We start from the raw sequence: 19,161 nt of genomic DNA on the forward strand, positions 1-19,161 counted from the left end.
CATTCAGGAGAGGAACAGGAGCCAGGCATTGAAACTCTTTTCCTAGCTAAATCCCTCATTTGTGTATTTTCCCCTGTTAGGTGACCCTTTCTGCATTTCAGTGTTTTTGTTTCTACTATGAATCAGTTCAGCATTAAGGAGCTCATCAAGAAACAAAACTGAATCATAGCAACCTCATCCACTGTTGAATCCACACTAGAATTTAATCGAAAAAAACATGCTAATCATGGGGAATGACCTTCCTTGGCCACATAGCCCTGACTACAAGAGAATTGAGACCAGTTAATGGGCACACAGGCTGAAAAGAGACTTCAGGACTCACTCTCTAGTTCTTAGATCTTATATGGACTTACTATGATGTCATTCATCTTTACCTGTCTTCTCCTTCTGCCCTCCTTCCCTCTTACCCTGTTTTTCAGTCTCTCCATCCACACATTCACCAGCACTGCAATCCTCACCAATTTTCTGTGTTAATCCTACAAGACAGCACTGATTTCTGTGGAGGTTTCAAAGCTACAGGTTGGTGTTGTTATACCTGCTTACACCATGCGTGAATGTGGTCTTCATATGGTTCAATGGCAATTGTTCTGTAAGTTGAAGTCAACAGGTAGTTTTACCTCCATGAGCAAAATATCCTTGGAGCTCTGAGCTTGCACCTTGGGGTGCTGGATTTTCACCGCCACTGTTCTCCCATCCTGCAGCACTGCTTTGTGTACCTGGGCTAGTGATGCTGCTCCCAAGGGAGTGTCCTCAAAACTCAAGAAGAGCTCTTTTATCTGCCGAGAGAAGAGAAAGAGGCATCAGCTTGGGGTAACAGAGGCTATTCTCAGGAAAGCCCTGCCCACAGGCCAGAGAGTTCCTGTGCCAAAGCTGGGCAGACTCAGGCCTTTCATCCTTCTTCTGTCCCCTCCCTTAGCCTTGTCATTGTTTGGCCTCCAAGTAGAGCCTGCCAAACGTGCAAGTGCCCTGGAGATACTCTGCTTATGGAAACTTGTGGCAGAGCCCCAGCAGCACCTTTTATCTTGGACTTGTAGCAGGTGGGCAGTACATGAGGAACTTCTCCAGGCTGTCCTGAAAATGGGTTGGAGTGATTATGGTCAGCATCCTGGGTGCAGAAGCCAACAGCTGTTCCTTTGCACATATTTCTTTTGCAGATACTTAATACCACCCACCGTCACCCTCTGAAACCTGACAGTGTGTATTCCTGTGCATTACAGCAGCAGCAGCTAGCTTACTTGGTGAAAGCCAGCACATGACTGGGACCAGTGGTTAAGGGCTGCATTCAGGGCAGGGGGACAAAAACTGCTGTTTCAACCTTGACAACTTGGTCTGAAAACATGTTTAATGTGATGGACTTTGTCACACCTTCTGTAAAGTAACCAGTGCTCTCAACTCAGAAAAAGCACCAAGCAGGGACAGCAAAGCACTTCGTGAGTAGGAGAGGAAATTATTAGAAGCTCTGGCTGAGAAATTCAGGGCTAGACTACAAGAAAAGTTGCAGATGAAGTAGATTTACCAGGAGCAGGTCCAGGAAGCAAAACCTGAGGTAGATGTGGGTGAGGCAATGGCAGAGGGGCAAAGGCCCACTGCCCTGCATAACACAGCACCCTGCTAGAGACCCTGAGTGCAGCACCAGCTAGTGCAGGCTCTGGAAACACTACTCCCATGGTAGTGTGGTATCGGCCTGGCTGACGAGCCAGGGCCCTCCACAGTCAGTCAGCTCACAGGAAGGGCCAACACAGATATGTGGCTTCAGGCCTAGTTCATGTAATGCTAGTTGAGGATTTTTGTCCTGCTCTGTAGGGCAAGGTGAACATAAACTCTGAAGTTTCCAGAAGTCAGCAAAGGGAACCTGTCCTACCCTTCTCATGGGCTCAACTGATTTCAAGTGAGCAGTTAGGAAGCCTGTAATTTATGCAGTAACAAAAAAGAAAGAATGTCAGTGCATTTTATAACCTGCTTTTTAATACATAATTAAAGATGGAAGCTGCAGCAACCTAGCAATTAAATATGAATAAAGACCTTCTAAGCAAAGTCTTCATGCAAAGCCTTAAACGAATACTCTTTTTGCTGAAAAGGAAGAAAAATACTACAAGGAGCAGCCTGTTCCCTCCTGCAGCTGGTAAGGAATGAGCCCCCTCCCACACCACCCTACCCCTTCTCTCCCAGCCCCTTCCACAGAAAACTATTGCTAGCAACAAACTGGAGCATTTGCAGTAATTAGATACCAACACAGACTCAGCTGACTCCAGTAATTCACTAGGAAGGTGCATTTTATTTATTTAATTAATTCTCGTAGCTCCTGGCGGCAAAATCAATTAAGTAAAACAACTGCATTTAAAAACAACTAGTTATGTGGTTTTTAATTACAGAGGGTCCATAATTCAAACCTATTGACATTTGTGTCTCAAGGGAAAATGTGTTCAAGACACAGGGACTTTTACCTTTATGTGCAGTTTATCTATTGCCTGAAGAGAGGATCTGTTAAGGGTAAAGATTTAAGGTGGTCAAGAGCATGCTGGGCTGCACAATTCCATAAGGAAGAAAAAAACGCAGAGAATTCGCCATATGAGGTCAAGCTGGGACTTTCTTCAGCTCTCTCCCTACCCTACATCCTCGTATCAGAGGGATGTACCCTTTACAAAGTGGTTACTAGTCTAGCTGTCATAAGGCTGGGTAACATCCCCCAAAGGTTAAAACACAGAATTGGGAGTTCACTGGCTTGAATCCACTAACGTACATTTATAGTAAGATCATATATAAATTGGATAAAATTCCATCTGCTCTGGATTTCAAAACCTCTTAATTGCCTACACTGTCAATCCAACCATTTTCACCAGTACTGAATGCATGCAGGGGAAAAAAAAAGCCGCACGTGTTCCCTCTGGCAGGAATAATATCCACCTCATTATCGTGTGACTAAATTTTCTAAAGAAACATAACTGAAGAACGCTGCATCTAGGAGTTATTTTGGATAGAAGACTTTCATTTAAAAACTTGCTACTTAGGACATGAAAGTCAGGTTAGCAGTCATGTCCAGTAGAGCCTGCCCAGTGGCCCTACTGCAATTCCAGGGCAAATCTGTGCACATTCACAGGCTGCAGGCAAGGACAGAAAGGCGAGGGACTGCAACAGGGACAGAGAATTGATGGATACCCCAGGAGTAAAAGGGCAGAACATGCACAGGGAGAGGGAGCAGATCACAGCCAAGCCATTACAAGAGCAGGTGTGAGGCTGAGATAAAGCCGAAGCACAATTATGGCTGGGCTCCAGGACCCCCCACTTAGCAAATGACCCTTGTTCGTTATGGAATTGTCTTTTCTTGGCTCACTGGAGGTAGCTAATGCCTCTGCTGCAGGCTGTGTGTCCCAGACAGGCAAAAGCAAGCAAGAGGCGGTATGACATGGAAGCAGAGAAGAGATGAGCTAGGTTCCCACACTGCCTGCCAGGGAGTGGGTCCTTCCAAGGGAAGGTGGCTGCACCCGTTTCATACAAGCAGGGAGTTCTTGGAACAGGCTGCAGGCCCTTAGTGCTCACAAGCACCCTTAACAAAAACTGTCATTTCCAGGATGGATAATTAGCAAGCAAAGGTCTGGGAAGTCTTGGAGCCCACCTAACTTAAGGAACTCTCTAGTTTTTTCCATTCTACAGCTGGTCTCAAATGGCATCATCAAACTCGCTGTTACCATCTGTAATCCTGGCAGGAGATGAAACAAGCAGTTTCCCAACAGGTTTAATAAAGGTTTAGAAGGAACTTTAGGGCTGCTCTTTCGAAGGAACAGGACAGCCAGCTGCAGGTTTACAGCTGTACAGGTGAGAGGTGTCCCTGCACACAGTGGTTTCCCTCACTCCTTCTACATAGCCAGGTCCCCACTGGGCACATGCTCCACCAGCAAATGAATGTGCACTGTACTTCACTGGAAGCACAGCCCTGACTGCTTAATTCTAAAGAATGAAGCTCATTTAATTTTAAATATGCGAAATCTTTTCATGATTGTTGGTATTACTATTCACACCTCAGGGAACTGATATAAAAGCTCTTAAAGGATCTATCTACTTAGACACTTATTAGTATGTATTTGAGCTGAGGTTGCACCTAGAGACCACATTAAGCCCAGAGTGCCATGGTATGAGGTGCACAGCCACCATGGCCCCTGCAAAAGCTCATGCCTTCCAGGAGTTCCCAGATGTCAGCTACAGGCTTCCTCACATGCTGAAGTGCTTTCCCAAAGCACAGCTGCTCTTCCCAAGGTCTGCAGCACATACCACCTTGATGCCACAATGTTGAGCATCAGGATGCCTCAGTATTTTTTGTGAATCCTGTCCTTAAACACTTAGGAAGATACTGGAAGTCAACTGGATTTAAGTTCCCAAATCCTGCGTCCCTTCCGAAAGTATTGCCTTAGGTGACCTGCCTGGCATGTTCAAAGAAGTCTTTGACAGAGATGGGATTTAACCCAGATATCCCAAGTTCCAGACTGATATCTTAATCTCTAAACCATAAAAGTTAAATGTGCATGTCTTGCTAGCTAATTTCTTTTGAAATATACTGCCTCTTAATCCCAACCTTTTTATATCCATGTGCTGCAGCAAATGATGGAGTATTACTGCCTGGTTTCAACTTGCCTACTTCACAGAGAGGTATGTTCTCTTCCCTCTCCAGAAAGGCTGCTAGCACAGTACCCTGGAGCAGAAGCCTGAGTCACAGAGCCCTTTCCCAGCCCAGCACTATAAAACATCATTCCACATGAGATGTGGTGGTTCTGCTCTGCCATTGTGAAGAATGTTGGCCATGTGTCAGCAGTTTGTTCAGGACAAATTTAGGGTGCAGTGAGATGCAGGATCACTAACAACAGAAGGCATCTCAACAGTCCCGCGCTGTTTAGCTTGCTGAACCCCACTGTCTCTTAGCCAACCATGGCTACATCTGGAGACAGTGGTGAGCTCCAGCTTTTGGTCTGATCTGTACTGTCATCCTTACATTCTTCAGAAGCTCTCCCAACAGACTGACCAGTCTCAATGACAGCAGGATGGACACTGGAGGAACTGTTCCACCTGCGGCAAGCTGGGACTCAGTCACTGTTTGACAGCCTAGAAAGTTCCTGATAAACCCTGTAAGCTTCTGGGAGTGCAAAGGGTACAGGGAAACCACAAATGAAAGTAGCCCTGTATCCAGGATAAACCCTGAGCTTTGGTAACAGTATATCTTCATGAAAGGTCTGTCATGTAGCTTTCAAATAATAAATTTGCTTCTGTTTAGTATGGTAAATAAGACAGAACAAAGGTAAATATGCCTCTGTTAGGGAACTTGGCCAGAGTCTGGCACAAGTGGGAACATGCAGCAAGAGCTGAGACCATCTCAGGCAGATGCCATCTCCAGACACTTCACTGTGCCTGACAGCTTCACCAATCACAGCTGTGCAAAATAATTCACAAAAAGAGGCCAAGCAGGGATAATACTATTCCTTTATTACCAAAACCAGTGCAAACTAAAACATTCAAAACCTCAACTACAATTTCACAACTCATCTCCTCAAAACCAACAAAACCTCAACTCCTCTTCTGATCACAGCATACTGTAATTGCTCCTGAGTCTTGCATTTTGTATTTGGAGACTTTAATCTATAAGATGTCCTGCTATTTTAAAAGGGAGTGACCAGGTAACACATGATTAATTTGGAACTGTTTTTGTCTCCAGGATACTCACCACAGGCCATGATACAACAGAGCTCCATTACCAAGAGTATTGTGTTGCAATGGTCAGGATCAGCTGACCAGTCACCTATCATTTTGAAGCCATGTAGCAGCACAGGAAAACGCACATGGAAAAGGTGGTATAAATCCATTCAAGACAAAGGGAATGATACAGCTGTGACACAAGTCCATGGAGGAAGTGGACAGCAAGAAACCGATTAAGGTAGGTAAATTTTGCACATTCCCTGTGCTGTGATTCTCCAAGCTGGAATTCACTTGGTAAGATGACTCAATCTGTTTTTTCTGCTGAGGCAGAAAGATAGAGATAGCACTAAACAGTTCCCTCTTGATCATGGCTCCATGGATGGCAATTTGCTAAGGTGAGCTCAGTCTGCAGGAGCTTTCTGGGAGCTACTGTCTGCAGCCTCCCAGACAAGACAGTGCAGGGCAGTGTGACAGTAGGATTCACCAGCTTGCGGGAAAATAGATCAACATAGTATCACGCTCTGGGAAGAAAAGCTGGGGGCTGCAGCTGCCACCATAACACTACGTAGTACAATGTCCCCTCTAGTTCAAGGAACAGAATACCTGAAGAGACATTCAGTTCTATGCCTGTTACAGCATTACTAGGGTTTGCGCTTCCCAGAACTTTTGGAATTCACTTTATCAACACTAGCATACTATTGCTCTCAGAAATCTGAATGGCTTTCCTGGTTGAAGAAATGTGAACCTCATCCTAGGCTGGTTATCTTTTCAACAAGATACACATAACAGCTCATGGTGCCAAGGACTCACTGATCCCTGCAAGTCTGCAAGACCAGAGTTCCAGGTGTGAGAAAAATGTTACCTTGGTGTAAAGCAATATACTTGCCAGGCAGCAAGCGAGGGGTTTTTTCCATTGTCCAAGCCTTTCTATCCCCTCTATGAAAACAAAATGTCACAGTGTTGCTCTGAGAATTATTAAGACAGCAAAAACTGAAAGATTAGATTTATCGCAGTAGACAGTGGATTATGAAGAATAATTCATCAAACGTCAGAACAAACAGCCCACAATTTATAGGCGGCTTTGTTGAGTCAGTGAAATCTGATTGGACTTCTCCCCACCTAATGAATGCCAAGCTTAATTGATGGTTCCTAAATGCATCTGTCAAGAACATCTATTTATTAATTCAGTATTTTTAATAATATTGCAGATATATACAGAATAGTGGTTTTCTTGTCAACAGACTTGCTGGTGTTCATATTACATTTACACATACATGTGCATATATAGAGGTACACGCTGCATCCAAATGATTGCAGGTAAAGGTATGTGTGTATTCTCATGCACTGAAACAATTACCTTTGGCTTATTACACAAAATCCCTGCATCTTTCAGTGCACAGGATGGCAAAGTAACGTGGTTCTTTTCAGGGGGTGATATGCAATAAGGTGCCTGCCTAGAATTTGGAAGAGCTGAGCTCTAACATTGTTTCACCTCTCTGTGGAGAGGGGTTCTGTGTGTACCTCTGTGGAGAACATGGAAGGTGGAAGGACCTTGCATGACTGAATCAACTATTTCCTTAGAATCCCCAAGTGATGATAACAAAGAACCAGTGCCTCTAAGACTGATGTGGACATTGAGAAAATGCTCATTTTCTGTTTCCAGATGCAGTTAATCAGCACAATGACCTCTGGCCCATTCAGCATCCCACTTCTTTCCATCTCAGAATATAACATCTTGTGCAGCTAGAAATCCATCTAATTTATAAGGACAAAATTTTTAGCTTTCCCTTTAAAAACCTATCAGTATAATAAATATACAACAGTTATTACACACAGCCACAAACATGTCACTTCACGTGCCAATGGTACGCACTTGTTCCTGGCATGCCAATCACTGCTAACTTAGTTAATCACTGCTAATGTGGCATTACAATAGCACAAAACCAGGGCTGTCCATAAAGCATCAGCCTTTCTTCTAGGAAAGGGCTGTGACACAGGTGGGGTGTGAAGTTCGTTTTTTCCTGTTATTTCTACCTGGTACCACTTTGGTCCTCTGCAGGCCACTACCTGCTAAAACCCTGAGAATCTTCTCTGGGATCCTACCAACAGCATTTCTCAGTCACAAAGCCATTACTGTTACAGAAAATGAACTCTGCTAAAGGAAGGGTCCTTGATCCCCATCAGCCAGAGACCAACGTTTGCTCACTCATTCACTGATACCTAGGATCCTGGCTACTTCCTGTTCTGCTCACCTATGATCCTCTTTCCATAGTCTCTCTTGGCTAGACAAGCAATGGAAAAGCCTACATGAAGCCACTCTTGTATTCATCACATCCATCCACTGAGCTGTGCAGCAATAGTATCAGTCTACTTTACTTGCTATAGTACCTTTAATTATTACAGAGGCATACCTCGAGGAAAAGCACCTTTTATTTTCTATCCCTGAAGACTCCTGTGTAATAGTCTGTGCTCAGACACGCTCATGGTAGCTTCATTTATTTTCCTGAGTAAGTCAGATCCTTAAGACAAGGCAGAGCTGTCTGAGACTATCACTCATCCCAGATCGAAACCTGGATCTCAGTGGTGACAGCTACAACAGGCAGTATGAGCAATGAGCAGACAGAGCTGATGTATGTCTCCTGAGACCCTGTGTGTGAGGTGGACCTCATCTCCCATCTCTCTAAAAGGGGAGCCACTTATCCATGGCTCCCACAAACAAACAACATTTAGTCTAACAAAAGCAAGGATTGTCATGGTCAGACTGAAACAAAACTGGCTCAGGAACATCCTCCTGACTGGCACAAGGACACAAATGTTTTTCACCGATTAAGCTACTGGATGTCCTACTATCTTCCAGAGACACAGGCTGCTAAAATTAACAGATTAGCTCAGCACCCAGACATGCTTTCAACAGTTTGGAGTTCTACAGGTTTTCCACTAGCATTTCACCACAGTCTCTTCCATGCTTAGCTTCATTCAGCTGTTCTTTGTCCAAGTGCTGGTTTCACAAAGCACTCTGAAGGCAGAGGAACTGCACAATATAATTCTGATGTAAGGCAGATATCAAGCTCAATTGTAAGAAAGCAGAGTCCAGACATCATCTGCAGGGCTAGCACAACATCTTTGGTAGCACAATCATATAGATGAAACCAGAGAAAGGAAACAGCAAAGCTGGGATGTGTCCAAACAAGTTTCTAATCCATCCACATGTGTGTGAGCATTTTTCCTGGTCAAAGTACTCCGTATAGGTACCTCTCCCCCACATCCCCATGTCTTTAATCTCACACTCAGAATTAAATTCCAAGAAAATCTATTTCTCAAAAATGTCCATTACTAGGGGGAAGGTTTTGCTGTTGGAAGCTATGTCATAATTTTAAGCTGCAAGTCCAGTTCACTTCTCTGTGGAGAACATGGAAGGTGGAAGGACCTTGCATGACTGAATCAACTATTTCCTCAGAATCCCCGAGTGATAACAAAGAACCAGTGCCTCTAAGACTGATGTGGACATTGAGAAAATGCTCATTTCTGTTTCCAGATGCAGTTAATCAGCACAATGACCTCTGGCCCATTCAGCATCCCACTTCTTTCCATCTCAGAGTATAACATCTTGTGCAGCTAATCACCTTCCTGGTATCCTAAACCACTTCCACACTCCAGCCTGTCTGTGACTGGCCTCCAACAGCAGCCAGTGCTTCCTGATCCTAATGGTCAAGCAAGAGCCCACCAACAACTATGCTTGTGTGGAAATGGAAGATGAAAAACGACAGTCTCTCTATGTGCACAGTAAACAATGTCACTGTGGAGTCTACTTTGCATGACATAAGTATCTTATAGCCTATGCAAACTGCACACGCCAAAGCAAAGCCAAGGTGTGTATATACATATATAATCCTGCTTGCTTTCCATTCCATCATGCTGAAAAAGAAAATAGTGACTTATGAGCTACTTATTCACTCCAGCAGTGCAGGCTATGGGGCAGATGCCTCCCTGCTCTTCCCTTGCACATACAAATGCTCTGTTTAATTTGCTCTTTAATCTTTCTCCCAGTTCAGCAATGCTCATTAAATCCACTCTTTTCTCTCTGACTGTTTGGGGAAATACTACTTCCTCTGCATCTCTCCTGTCTGTGAGGATGGAGCCACACTTGTCAGTTGTTCCGACAGACTGGATCACAGTCCTTCAAGAGCACACAATGCCTCCACTCCCAGCCATCTTTTGTATTTTAATTGAAAACATTCTTTCTCTTTCCTCCCCCGCTACAAAGGAGGGTCTCATTTATTACACCAGTGCACAGTGGAAGCACAGCAGAAGACAACTCCTTGCTGCATCCCATCTGCCCAAACGGATTCTTATTCCATGGTTGCAGTAGAGCAGTAGTTGCCCCATTCTATTAAGATCTTCAAGGCTTTCTGTGTTCTCTGCAGCTCTTCAGCTCCCAAGCAACAGAGCTGAAAGTGCTAACATAGCAGGAACATCCCAGTAGCTCCTAAGGAAGGGAAGAGTTTCCTCAGCCTTCTGCTCTTTTAATGGCTCTGTTAGTATACCTGAGCAGCTTGCTTATCCCTTTCCCAGCTTTCTGGAGATGTTACACAAAGCTCTGCTCACAACCTCTACCCCCACCACTGCATCTGGATAACAGCTCACATAAAATTCCCACTTCCTTTCTGCTGACTTGTAGTTCTGGCTCTGTACTCCACATCAGCCTGCTTCTAGCCAAACTACAATTTCAGCCTGTTTCTCAGTCATCTTCTTTCAGATAGTCGTATCTCTGTTCACATTCAACGAAGCTAAAGCACAGTTCCTAATTTTCTCACTCAAACCATCCCTTCTGTCTCCTTTCTCATCACAACAGAGAATGTCACCTACTTTCCGTCAAGCATGCCTGCAGCCCTAACCTTGTCATCAACAGTGACCTTGCTCCAAATCTCATTTCAAGGTCTGAATCTAGTACTAGACATCAAGTGCTAATGCTCATAAATGACAGGCGAAAACAAGCCCATTGTTGTCCCCCATCCCCTCAAAGTTCCCATTTCTCTTAAGCCACACATGTAGTAAGATATGTGGAGGTCCCCAACACACAGAACCCCTTGACTGAATTCCTGAAGGCATAGCCCCAAATGACATAACACCCCTACAGATGCCAGCAGCATGGTGCAAAGACAGAATATTTGTGAAGAATCATCAAATCATAGAACAGCTATGGTTGGAAGGGACCTCAAAAGATGGTCTAACTTAACTTTTCCTGGGAAAGGAGGCCTAGAAGAGATTAGAACGTTTTGAAAACCTCTAGATGGGGTCTCTACCACATTCCTGGGGAAGTTGTTGCTGTGATTGGTAGTTCTCAATGTAAAAAATTTCTGACCTGTATCAAGATGAAGCCTCTTTCAAAATGCCACAGAGATGGGGCCAGTTGGCACATAAGCAAGAAGGTTAGATTTAAGAAAACACCCAGAAGCGAATGAACTTCCAAGACCATTTTGACTCCAGGTATAAACACATCCCCACCACTCACTGGCTGAAACCTGTGTAGGAAAGGGTCAAGGAGCCACAACAAGCTCCCTGTTAGTCACAGCCAGGCAGAGGGAGGCTCAGAGAGGACTGCAGAGATGCCCCAAGTGCCCTATCAGCAGTAAGCCTGCACAACAGCAGCAGTCCTGTGAGAAATAACCAGCTGACAGAGCCTGAGGATATATGAGGACCTTCAGGAACACACATCACCTGTGCCTCATCTTAAATGGCTCTGATTCAGCCTTGAAAGCCTGGGGGCTTCAAGAAGCGTATAAGACAAGGTGGGGGATGTGTATGGGCAGTTTTATGTGACTATACAGAGAGTGATGAGGGGATGTTTGGAAGAGGCCAGGTACAAGGATTTGGTCAGGAAGTGAAGCTGTGCCAAGGCTTGAGCACAGAGTTAAAAAGGAAGCATGGGGCAGGGCATTTGTGTACACAGCTTACCTGGGAAATGGTAGGCAAAATCCATCCACAGAGAGGCAAATGAAGAATAGGATCAGGATGGTGTTTGTGTGTGTGCAGAGACAGGGTGTGCAGGAGGAGTGGAGGGTTCCTGCAGTGAGTGTGCAGAACAGCACTGCATTTTGCTTCATAGAATCATAGAATGGTTTGGGTTGGAAGCAACCTTAAAGATCATCAAGTTCCAACCTCTCTGCCATGGGCAGGGAGACCTTCCACTAAACCAGGTTGCTCAAAGCCCCATCCATCCTGGCTTTAAACACTTCTCGGAACAGGGCAGTCACAACTTCTCTGGGCAGTTCTGTTCCAGAACCACCTTCACAGGAAAGAATTTTTTCCTAATATCTAACTTAAACCTACCATCTTTCAGTTTGAAGTAATTCCCCCTTGTCCTATCACTACCATGCCCTTGTAAAAAGTCCCTCTCCAGCTCTCTTTCAAGTCCCCTTTAGGTACTGGAAGTTGCTATGATGTCTCCCCCAGTCCTCCTCTTCTCCAGGCTGAACAACCTCAACTCTCTCATCCTGTGTTCACAGGAGAGATGTTCCAGCCCTCTGATGATCTTCATCACATGGGACAAAGAGCAGTAATGACAGAAGCAGCATTGCACAATCCAGCAGCCTGTCACCAGGGTGGACAGAGGCACAGTACAATGATAACATGCAGCGGGCAAAGCCCAATCCCAGACAGATTCTGCCCAGTTATATCCTTTCCTCTGGTTTTGGTTATAATTACATAGATACAAGCAGGCCTGAAGTCTTACTGAGACACAACACTGCCCCAGATGAAGAGAACAGGGAAGTAGCAGTAGGGATCTGAGATGGACCTGGAAGTACATGCAGTCTGGCAGATGTGGGCAGCCCTGCCTGAATTGAACTGGTATCAAGAAAGGGATATAATAAGGTCACTACTTTAGAAGAATAATGCTTAAAAGGTAGTAAAGCTCTGCCAAAGATGTAAAGCTCATAAGCCAGTTACTGGTGCTAACAGTGCCTTGATGGGATATGGAAACACCAGCACACCTGGCAGAGAAGTCAATGCAAAAGACACAGCTATTGTGCAGTTGCACACCACAGAGACCAAAGAACAGGGACTAAAGAGAAGCTGCAGTAGAAAAACTTACAAAGAGGTCTGGATGGGGCTCTGGAGTTTGTATCCTTTACAGCCAAGTCTCAGAAAAAAATGTACAGAGATCAACAGAAGTCCCTCAAAAGAGACAACTGCACGACAAATTAAATCCACAACTGACTTTGCCAATAGTGTCACTGGCACCATGCATTAGTACATCCCTAATGACCAGTCATACAAACCATGGAGCCCTGAGCTCTCTGCACTGACGCCAAGAGAAAAGTCCTATACTAAGCCAGCCACATCCTGTCCTGTTTTCTTCTTGTCAATCTCTCCTCTGAGTATCAACTTTTCCTTTCTTCTCCTGACCATATTTCCCCTACTTTTCACATGTCTGCTCTGATCTATCTGTTCCTTCTACAGTTCACTTATTATCTGTCTCTTCCTCCTCTTCCTCCCATGTATTTTTCCTTGCCTCCAGATCTTCGTGTAGGGCTGCCAAATCCCTGCTTCACTGGTATAACTCAGCTGATTTACTTTCCTTAAGATGTCTGCTCTCATGTAAATTACCCTCCAAACCCAGCCTGTGAAGCGGGCTTGTTCACTAAACTCTATGAATAGGAAAGTAGGCACAGCTGGCCTATTCATAATCAACATAAAAAATAGATTAGCACTTTACAGATTAAACATTATCGTTTCGACGGTTAACATAAATCAACTACACTTACAGGCCTAGCATTGCTGCTGCCACTGCAGGGTGACAAGTACTGCAAAGAGAAGGGCTGACAGTCCAGGGTGCAGTGGGAAACAGTGTGAACCTAAGTTCTCCTCTGGCATCCCCAGTGTGTACTGCTAGAGGTTCTTACCAGGAGAAGAGTAGGCTACGGAAACAAAGATAGGGGGGTAATTTTGATTAATTCACATGCATTTCCATGCAATCTAGCAACCCATTATTCTAAAGTGAGAATCCAACTGCCTTTCTTCCTTCCCTAGGGCTGATGCAGCTCAAAAATAGAGCAACAAAGTCAGCCTCTGGAATAGGAGCAGGACAGGAAGCCTCAAAATACTAACTGGTACGTAGCTCTGTTTCCTATAGTTCAAAATATTTGGGCTTCTGTGGATGAAGAAAAGCAACTTGGTGGATTCCATCTATTCTAACCATCTCAAAAATCACCTCATTACAACCCAGGATTCACCTCACCGAAGAGAGGCCAAGTACTGACACTGACTTCAGATGTGTCCTGTGGAGAGCAAAGCCAGGAGAGAGTATCCTGGAGCGGTCAGGCTGCATTTTCTCCCTCATCAGGTACACGATACTAAGTCACTGGAGACGCTCGCTCCAACACACTGTAATCAGTGTGCTATGGCTATGTAGTCATTAGAGAGATAAGGACCACAGAACCAGTCTGGTCCATATCTTTCCATTCCCTCCTGCTCACTCACTGAGAACCACCCAGTGTCTCAAATGTTTACGTTGGAGCAGCCAACCTGTAATTCCTGAGCTGGTTTTAGTGACTGCAAGGGACTGGCAAAGGCCTTGGCCAGGATATCCCATTAAGAACCAGCCTCACACCTCTTTCAAACAAAAAGGAAAAAAAATAGAAGAGGAAGAGATTAGGTTATAGTCCAAAGGACAACAGACAGACTGGGAGAGGAGGCATTGGCTTATAGGTCTTTTTGGCAGCCAGGGTAAAGACATTAGCAGTTTACAAAGGGCAAGGCAGGAAAAGTTACACGGGGAGACTTCTTTACTATAACCCCTTTTAATAAGCCCTGGTAATTTTAATTGCTCTAGCCTCCTTCTAGCCTTTCTTGATAAATGGGAATAGCAGCTAATAGACCTGAACCAATCAGCTACACCCAATAAGGTGCTTGAAAAAATTAGCTTTGTTCTCCACACACAACTCATACCACCTCAGTTTCATTCATTATCCAAAATGAGCTAACTAATGTAAATTTTCTACTAATAATTTGAAATTTGAAAGGATTGGTGCTGAACAGCCTTTTCCAAGAACTTGCCAATTTGAGATGCAGTGGTTATGTGAGCTTTGTAAGTGAGAAACTCATAGGTTTGCTTCAGCTGAGCTCTCCTGGCACAAGCAATAGCTCACGTGAGTTTACTTCTTCAGTTGTCACAGACAGCTTCAGAGGTTTGGCTCCGAACCTCACATTCTGTAAAACTAAATACTGCAAAGCTTACAGAAGATAAGTGCAAAATATTCTTAATGTTCACAAACATAACATGAGAAAACTTCCTCAGGCTAGTCTGCCTACTAGGAACAAACAGATTTTGCTCACTAATGGTCTAAAGAACTTTGAGACCCCTTAGATCCCAATTTTTGCCTCAATTCTCAAAATATAAAAGCATGTTGAGTGTGTGGCTTCTCATAAGGAGAATTTCCAATGCTCCTAGCAGTTTTTTCACAGGGAAGAAAACTTGCAGGCAGAGTTGAAGCGTTTTTTATGGCTCAGCATCCTTCCATAGAAGCAAGAGCTGCCTGTCAGACAGATCCCAGAAGTGCCATAAAACAAAGCTTATTAGATCACCATACATCTTAAAAATTCATAAAAATTATATGTGTCTATTCTGTATGTTAGAAAAATGCAGATATGTCAAGGTCAGGCCCTGTAACTCCTTACTTCATCTTATGTCATTTGTTTCATCTACAAATAACCTATTGCCAAAAGTTGCCTGACTCACTGCATCATGTTTTCATGTTTCTGATGGGTCAAGAGCCAAGTAACTGTGCAGATGTAAAATTCTGAAAGAAATCAGGAGACAATAACTAGTCAGCATCAAGTAGGATATTAAAAGATCAGTGGGCAGGCAGATGATGGGATTCTCTGCTCCCTCAAGAGAAAAATCAGGCATAGTAAACCCGGCCTGTGTAAAGATCAGAACATGAAGAATATTTCAGAGTATATCAGCAGTGGGCTTTGAAACAGAAGCCAGTCCCTCCACACAGCAGCTCAATGTTTCTGCCCCTACACAGATCCTGCTGTGTTAGAAATGCCTGGAGATTGCTGAGCAAAGGAGATACACATTTGAAAAAAGGAAGTCTCCATATGCAAGAATAAGGACTATTAATCCCAGATACAGACTCCAATTTCCAGTGATTGTTTGGAATTGGAAGGGTTGCCCACATGCTGAGAAGTGTTTTCTGTCAATGGCTTGAGCATTGCTGTGCAGCACATCCACCACGTCTGCAGGATGCGGATACTGAATACAGCCTGACACAGCTGTTTTGTGCACTGCCAGCCAAGGTGTATTTGCATCAAAGCAACACTTCTGGTGCAATCAAAACTCTGAGAAAACTGTACTGTAACACAGCTTACCATCTGCACAGACACTGAGCCAACAAATTCCACGCAGGTATGTCATACACTAACCCCCAGGCACCTAAAGAATTCGTAAATTGAAGGAAAAAAATGTCACCAAGCATCCAGTTCAGAACTATTCCTTACCAGGCCATTCCTCATTGCATTTTCTGATCTGAAGTTTTTCTCTTCCTTGCAGAAGGCCCTCCAAACAATCCTTCAGAAAATCAACTGTCCAACTTCCTATATTGTAAATCTTACTAATTTGAAAGAAGTCAAAGGAGATTATCCTCTGATCTATACTCAAAACCTTCTCTCTCTTAGACAATGGGACCTAGAGTACCCAGGAAGAAGCTGCCATGAGCAGGACCCAGCCATCCTCTCCCAGGAGCTCTGAGTGGAGAGAAAACCCATGGAAAGTGGCAGTACCCTCTTCCAAAGCTCCCCTCTCAGTCAGAACAGCAGGTTGTCCTTGGCACGACAGTAAGGGTCAGTAACACTGAAGCTTGCATAAAGAGTGAGCAGGGACACAAGAAACAAAGCAAGGTTCACTACCTGAGCCACATAAAGCTCTCTGTTTGCTTTCCCCATCTGCCCTTGGAGCAGCAGTTCTGGACAGCTGCTGCTCACACAAGGGCTCAGTGTAGAGGCAGCCACATTGGGATCTGCCAGTGACTGGGGCCTCTTACCAGAGACAGGGCAGGGCAAGCACAGCAGAGTCTGCAGCAGCAGCGGGACTGCACAGGCAGCCACTTGTGCCTTTCCGTTGAGTAATGCAGGACCATTTGTTCTGGGTGACATTAATGCTATTCGCCATCCATCTCAGACTCTTTAAATTACCTTTTTATGGCCAAAATCCTTTTCATAATTGATAAAAATCTCTTTTTTATATCCCAAGTTATTGAAAGAAATGTGAAGGTTTTTTATTCCTCATTACAGTTTTAATAAAAATGTGGTTTTTATTGATGCCTGCTTGGAAGCCCTGCCGGGTGTGCTGAGAGAGACTCAGAGTGGTGGGAGAAGGGCCTTATCCTCCCATCCCACTTTCCAGCTCCTCACACTGTCAGAGCAATGGCCACCACAGCTCAGCTTCCACTTTGGTCAGTAAAGAAGGGTGGGTAACATCATGCAGAATGAGGACCTCTGACCAACAATACCCATAGCAGGCAAAAGAGGCTCTTGCTGACCTAGATCTGTTTGCCCCGAGCCCATTAGTGATGTATGCACAGTGATGGATTTCACTGACCACCCCGGCACAGCACTGCTGGAGATGGTATTTTAGGACAGAACCAGGTTCACAAACTACAGGAGACCTGGGTGTTCAGCAAAGCCATTCTGTGTCAGTCCACAGCCCCAAGCAATCACAAGAGGGACTGTGCACTGTGCCACACATCAGTGCTTTTGGGCAGAGCATTCAACCACAAGGCTGCGCAACACTGGAGGAAGCAGGCTCTGTCCTGGCATCCTGGGTGGGTTAGACAACACTGCCAGCCTGGGAAGAGGCTTTCTGGAGCCATAACAGAACCTGCAGCAACCTTCATTATGATATGAAGACCTTGTGATCTAGCACAGTAAATGAATCTTCTCCAGAACACCATATGGAGCCAGTTACAGAAAGTGGCTCATACTACCTTGGGAATAACTTGGATGCTGTAGGACATGCAGCGTAATACCCAACAGCCTATTGAAGGCCTAGCTCCTCTCCCACAGGGCTGAGCATTGCTTGAATCATTCTGCAAATCAGAAATAAGCATATGTGTTGCCAGAGCTTAAAATGCTAATCAACAAATTCCAGAAGGTCGGGAATCAAGTCCATCCTTCTCCCTCTCACTGGCACGGCAAAGGCTCCCATACTATACCAAGAATTCACGCAGAAATAGGAGTAAAAAGAGTCTTTTCTCTTCCTTCTATTTCTCATACTCTCATAACAGTATGAGGACAGGGCAGTCTCTTGCACTGGGGATTAGCACCTTGCTGTGGTCCCATTCTCTATCTTTCCCATGGCAGTACACATGGGCATACAATTTTTGTCCCTCCCCATCAAAGGGCCATGCAGCATCACTGCAGATGATTGCAGTGACCATACTCCCAGGTATATATGGGCATGTTTCAACAACAGATGAATAATATTTCATGTACCCAACCCAAAAAACACTTTGGGAACTTTAGAAGTGCCCTGGCTCCAGCCAGGACAGGGTTAATTTTTTGCAGTAGCCAGGAGGGGGTGTGGCCCCTAAAGTTACTTGATACCACCTCATGACATTGCCAGAGGCAGGGGAAAGGGACTCTCTTTCTCTTCCAAGGAAAAGGAGTTCCTTCCAATGGAGTTAAAGTGGTGGACAGAACAGTCAGGTATTGTTTATTGTCAGGGGCTTTTCACGTAAATTGTTTCTCTGCCTTATACCTTTCATTATTAATATTGTTGCTGTTATCGTTTGTTTTCTTATCTCATTGCTGTTTCCAGTAAATTGTTCTTATCTCGACCTGTGATCTTTGCCTTTTGTGCCTCCAGTTGGTTTTAGCTGGAGTACTAAATTGGAGAATACCATTCCTAAAAAGATAGGAAGCAATTTAAAGTGTTGCCTGGAAATAGAACAAACCTTCCCAGACAACGTTAGAATAATATAAAAGCAAACCTTTACTTGAAAGCCTTCAGGTACACAATATGATGAAAAACGCACATGGTACAGTAATTCTATGATTTTTTTATAAGGTTAGTTGATTAGTATACCTATCAAATATCATCCAATTAGAAGAGCAGTTGGTTAGGTAATTTTTCCCTGGGTACTGCCCCATTGGAATTGGTCCAGAGGCTTCTCTATCCCACTTCTTGTTGTGTCTCCTAAGTTTCCAGTTGGAAAACAAAACGTCCTTGTAGGTGGTGCTCTTCTTAAGTAAGACTAAACAGTATTTCAGGAATGTGTTAGAAGGTTAGCTTATTGTTCTAACATGTAGGGGGAAAGGGTAGGAAAAGTACTAGGAGCTACAGCCATGCATTAGTAATCTACAAGGCTACAAATCTATGAAAAATATACAAAAAGCTAAAAATCTTTAGGCATCATTTTCCCCTTTAGAGACTTGACAAAAATTCTATATTGTCTAGTCTCTACCACTTACATTTGAAAA

General features: G+C 44.3%; 1 protein-coding gene across 5 annotated transcripts in view; it reads right to left on the reverse strand.

The window, feature by feature from the left end:
* ADCK1 (aarF domain containing kinase 1) overlaps positions 1 to 19,161 on the reverse strand; it is a 79,809-nt gene that overhangs the window by 22,874 nt on the left and 37,774 nt on the right. For all 5 annotated transcript variants that reach the window (XM_039552696.1, XM_039552697.1, XM_039552698.1 and 2 more), the window contains one exon: positions 618 to 776. In XM_039552696.1, the coding sequence (XP_039408630.1) occupies positions 618 to 776 (159 nt within the window). The remainder of the gene's footprint in view (positions 1 to 617; positions 777 to 19,161) is intronic.

This window comes from Corvus cornix, chromosome 5 (assembly GCF_000738735.6).
Source record: "Corvus cornix cornix isolate S_Up_H32 chromosome 5, ASM73873v5, whole genome shotgun sequence".
In the NCBI taxonomy this organism is placed as follows: domain Eukaryota; kingdom Metazoa; phylum Chordata; class Aves; order Passeriformes; family Corvidae; genus Corvus; species Corvus cornix.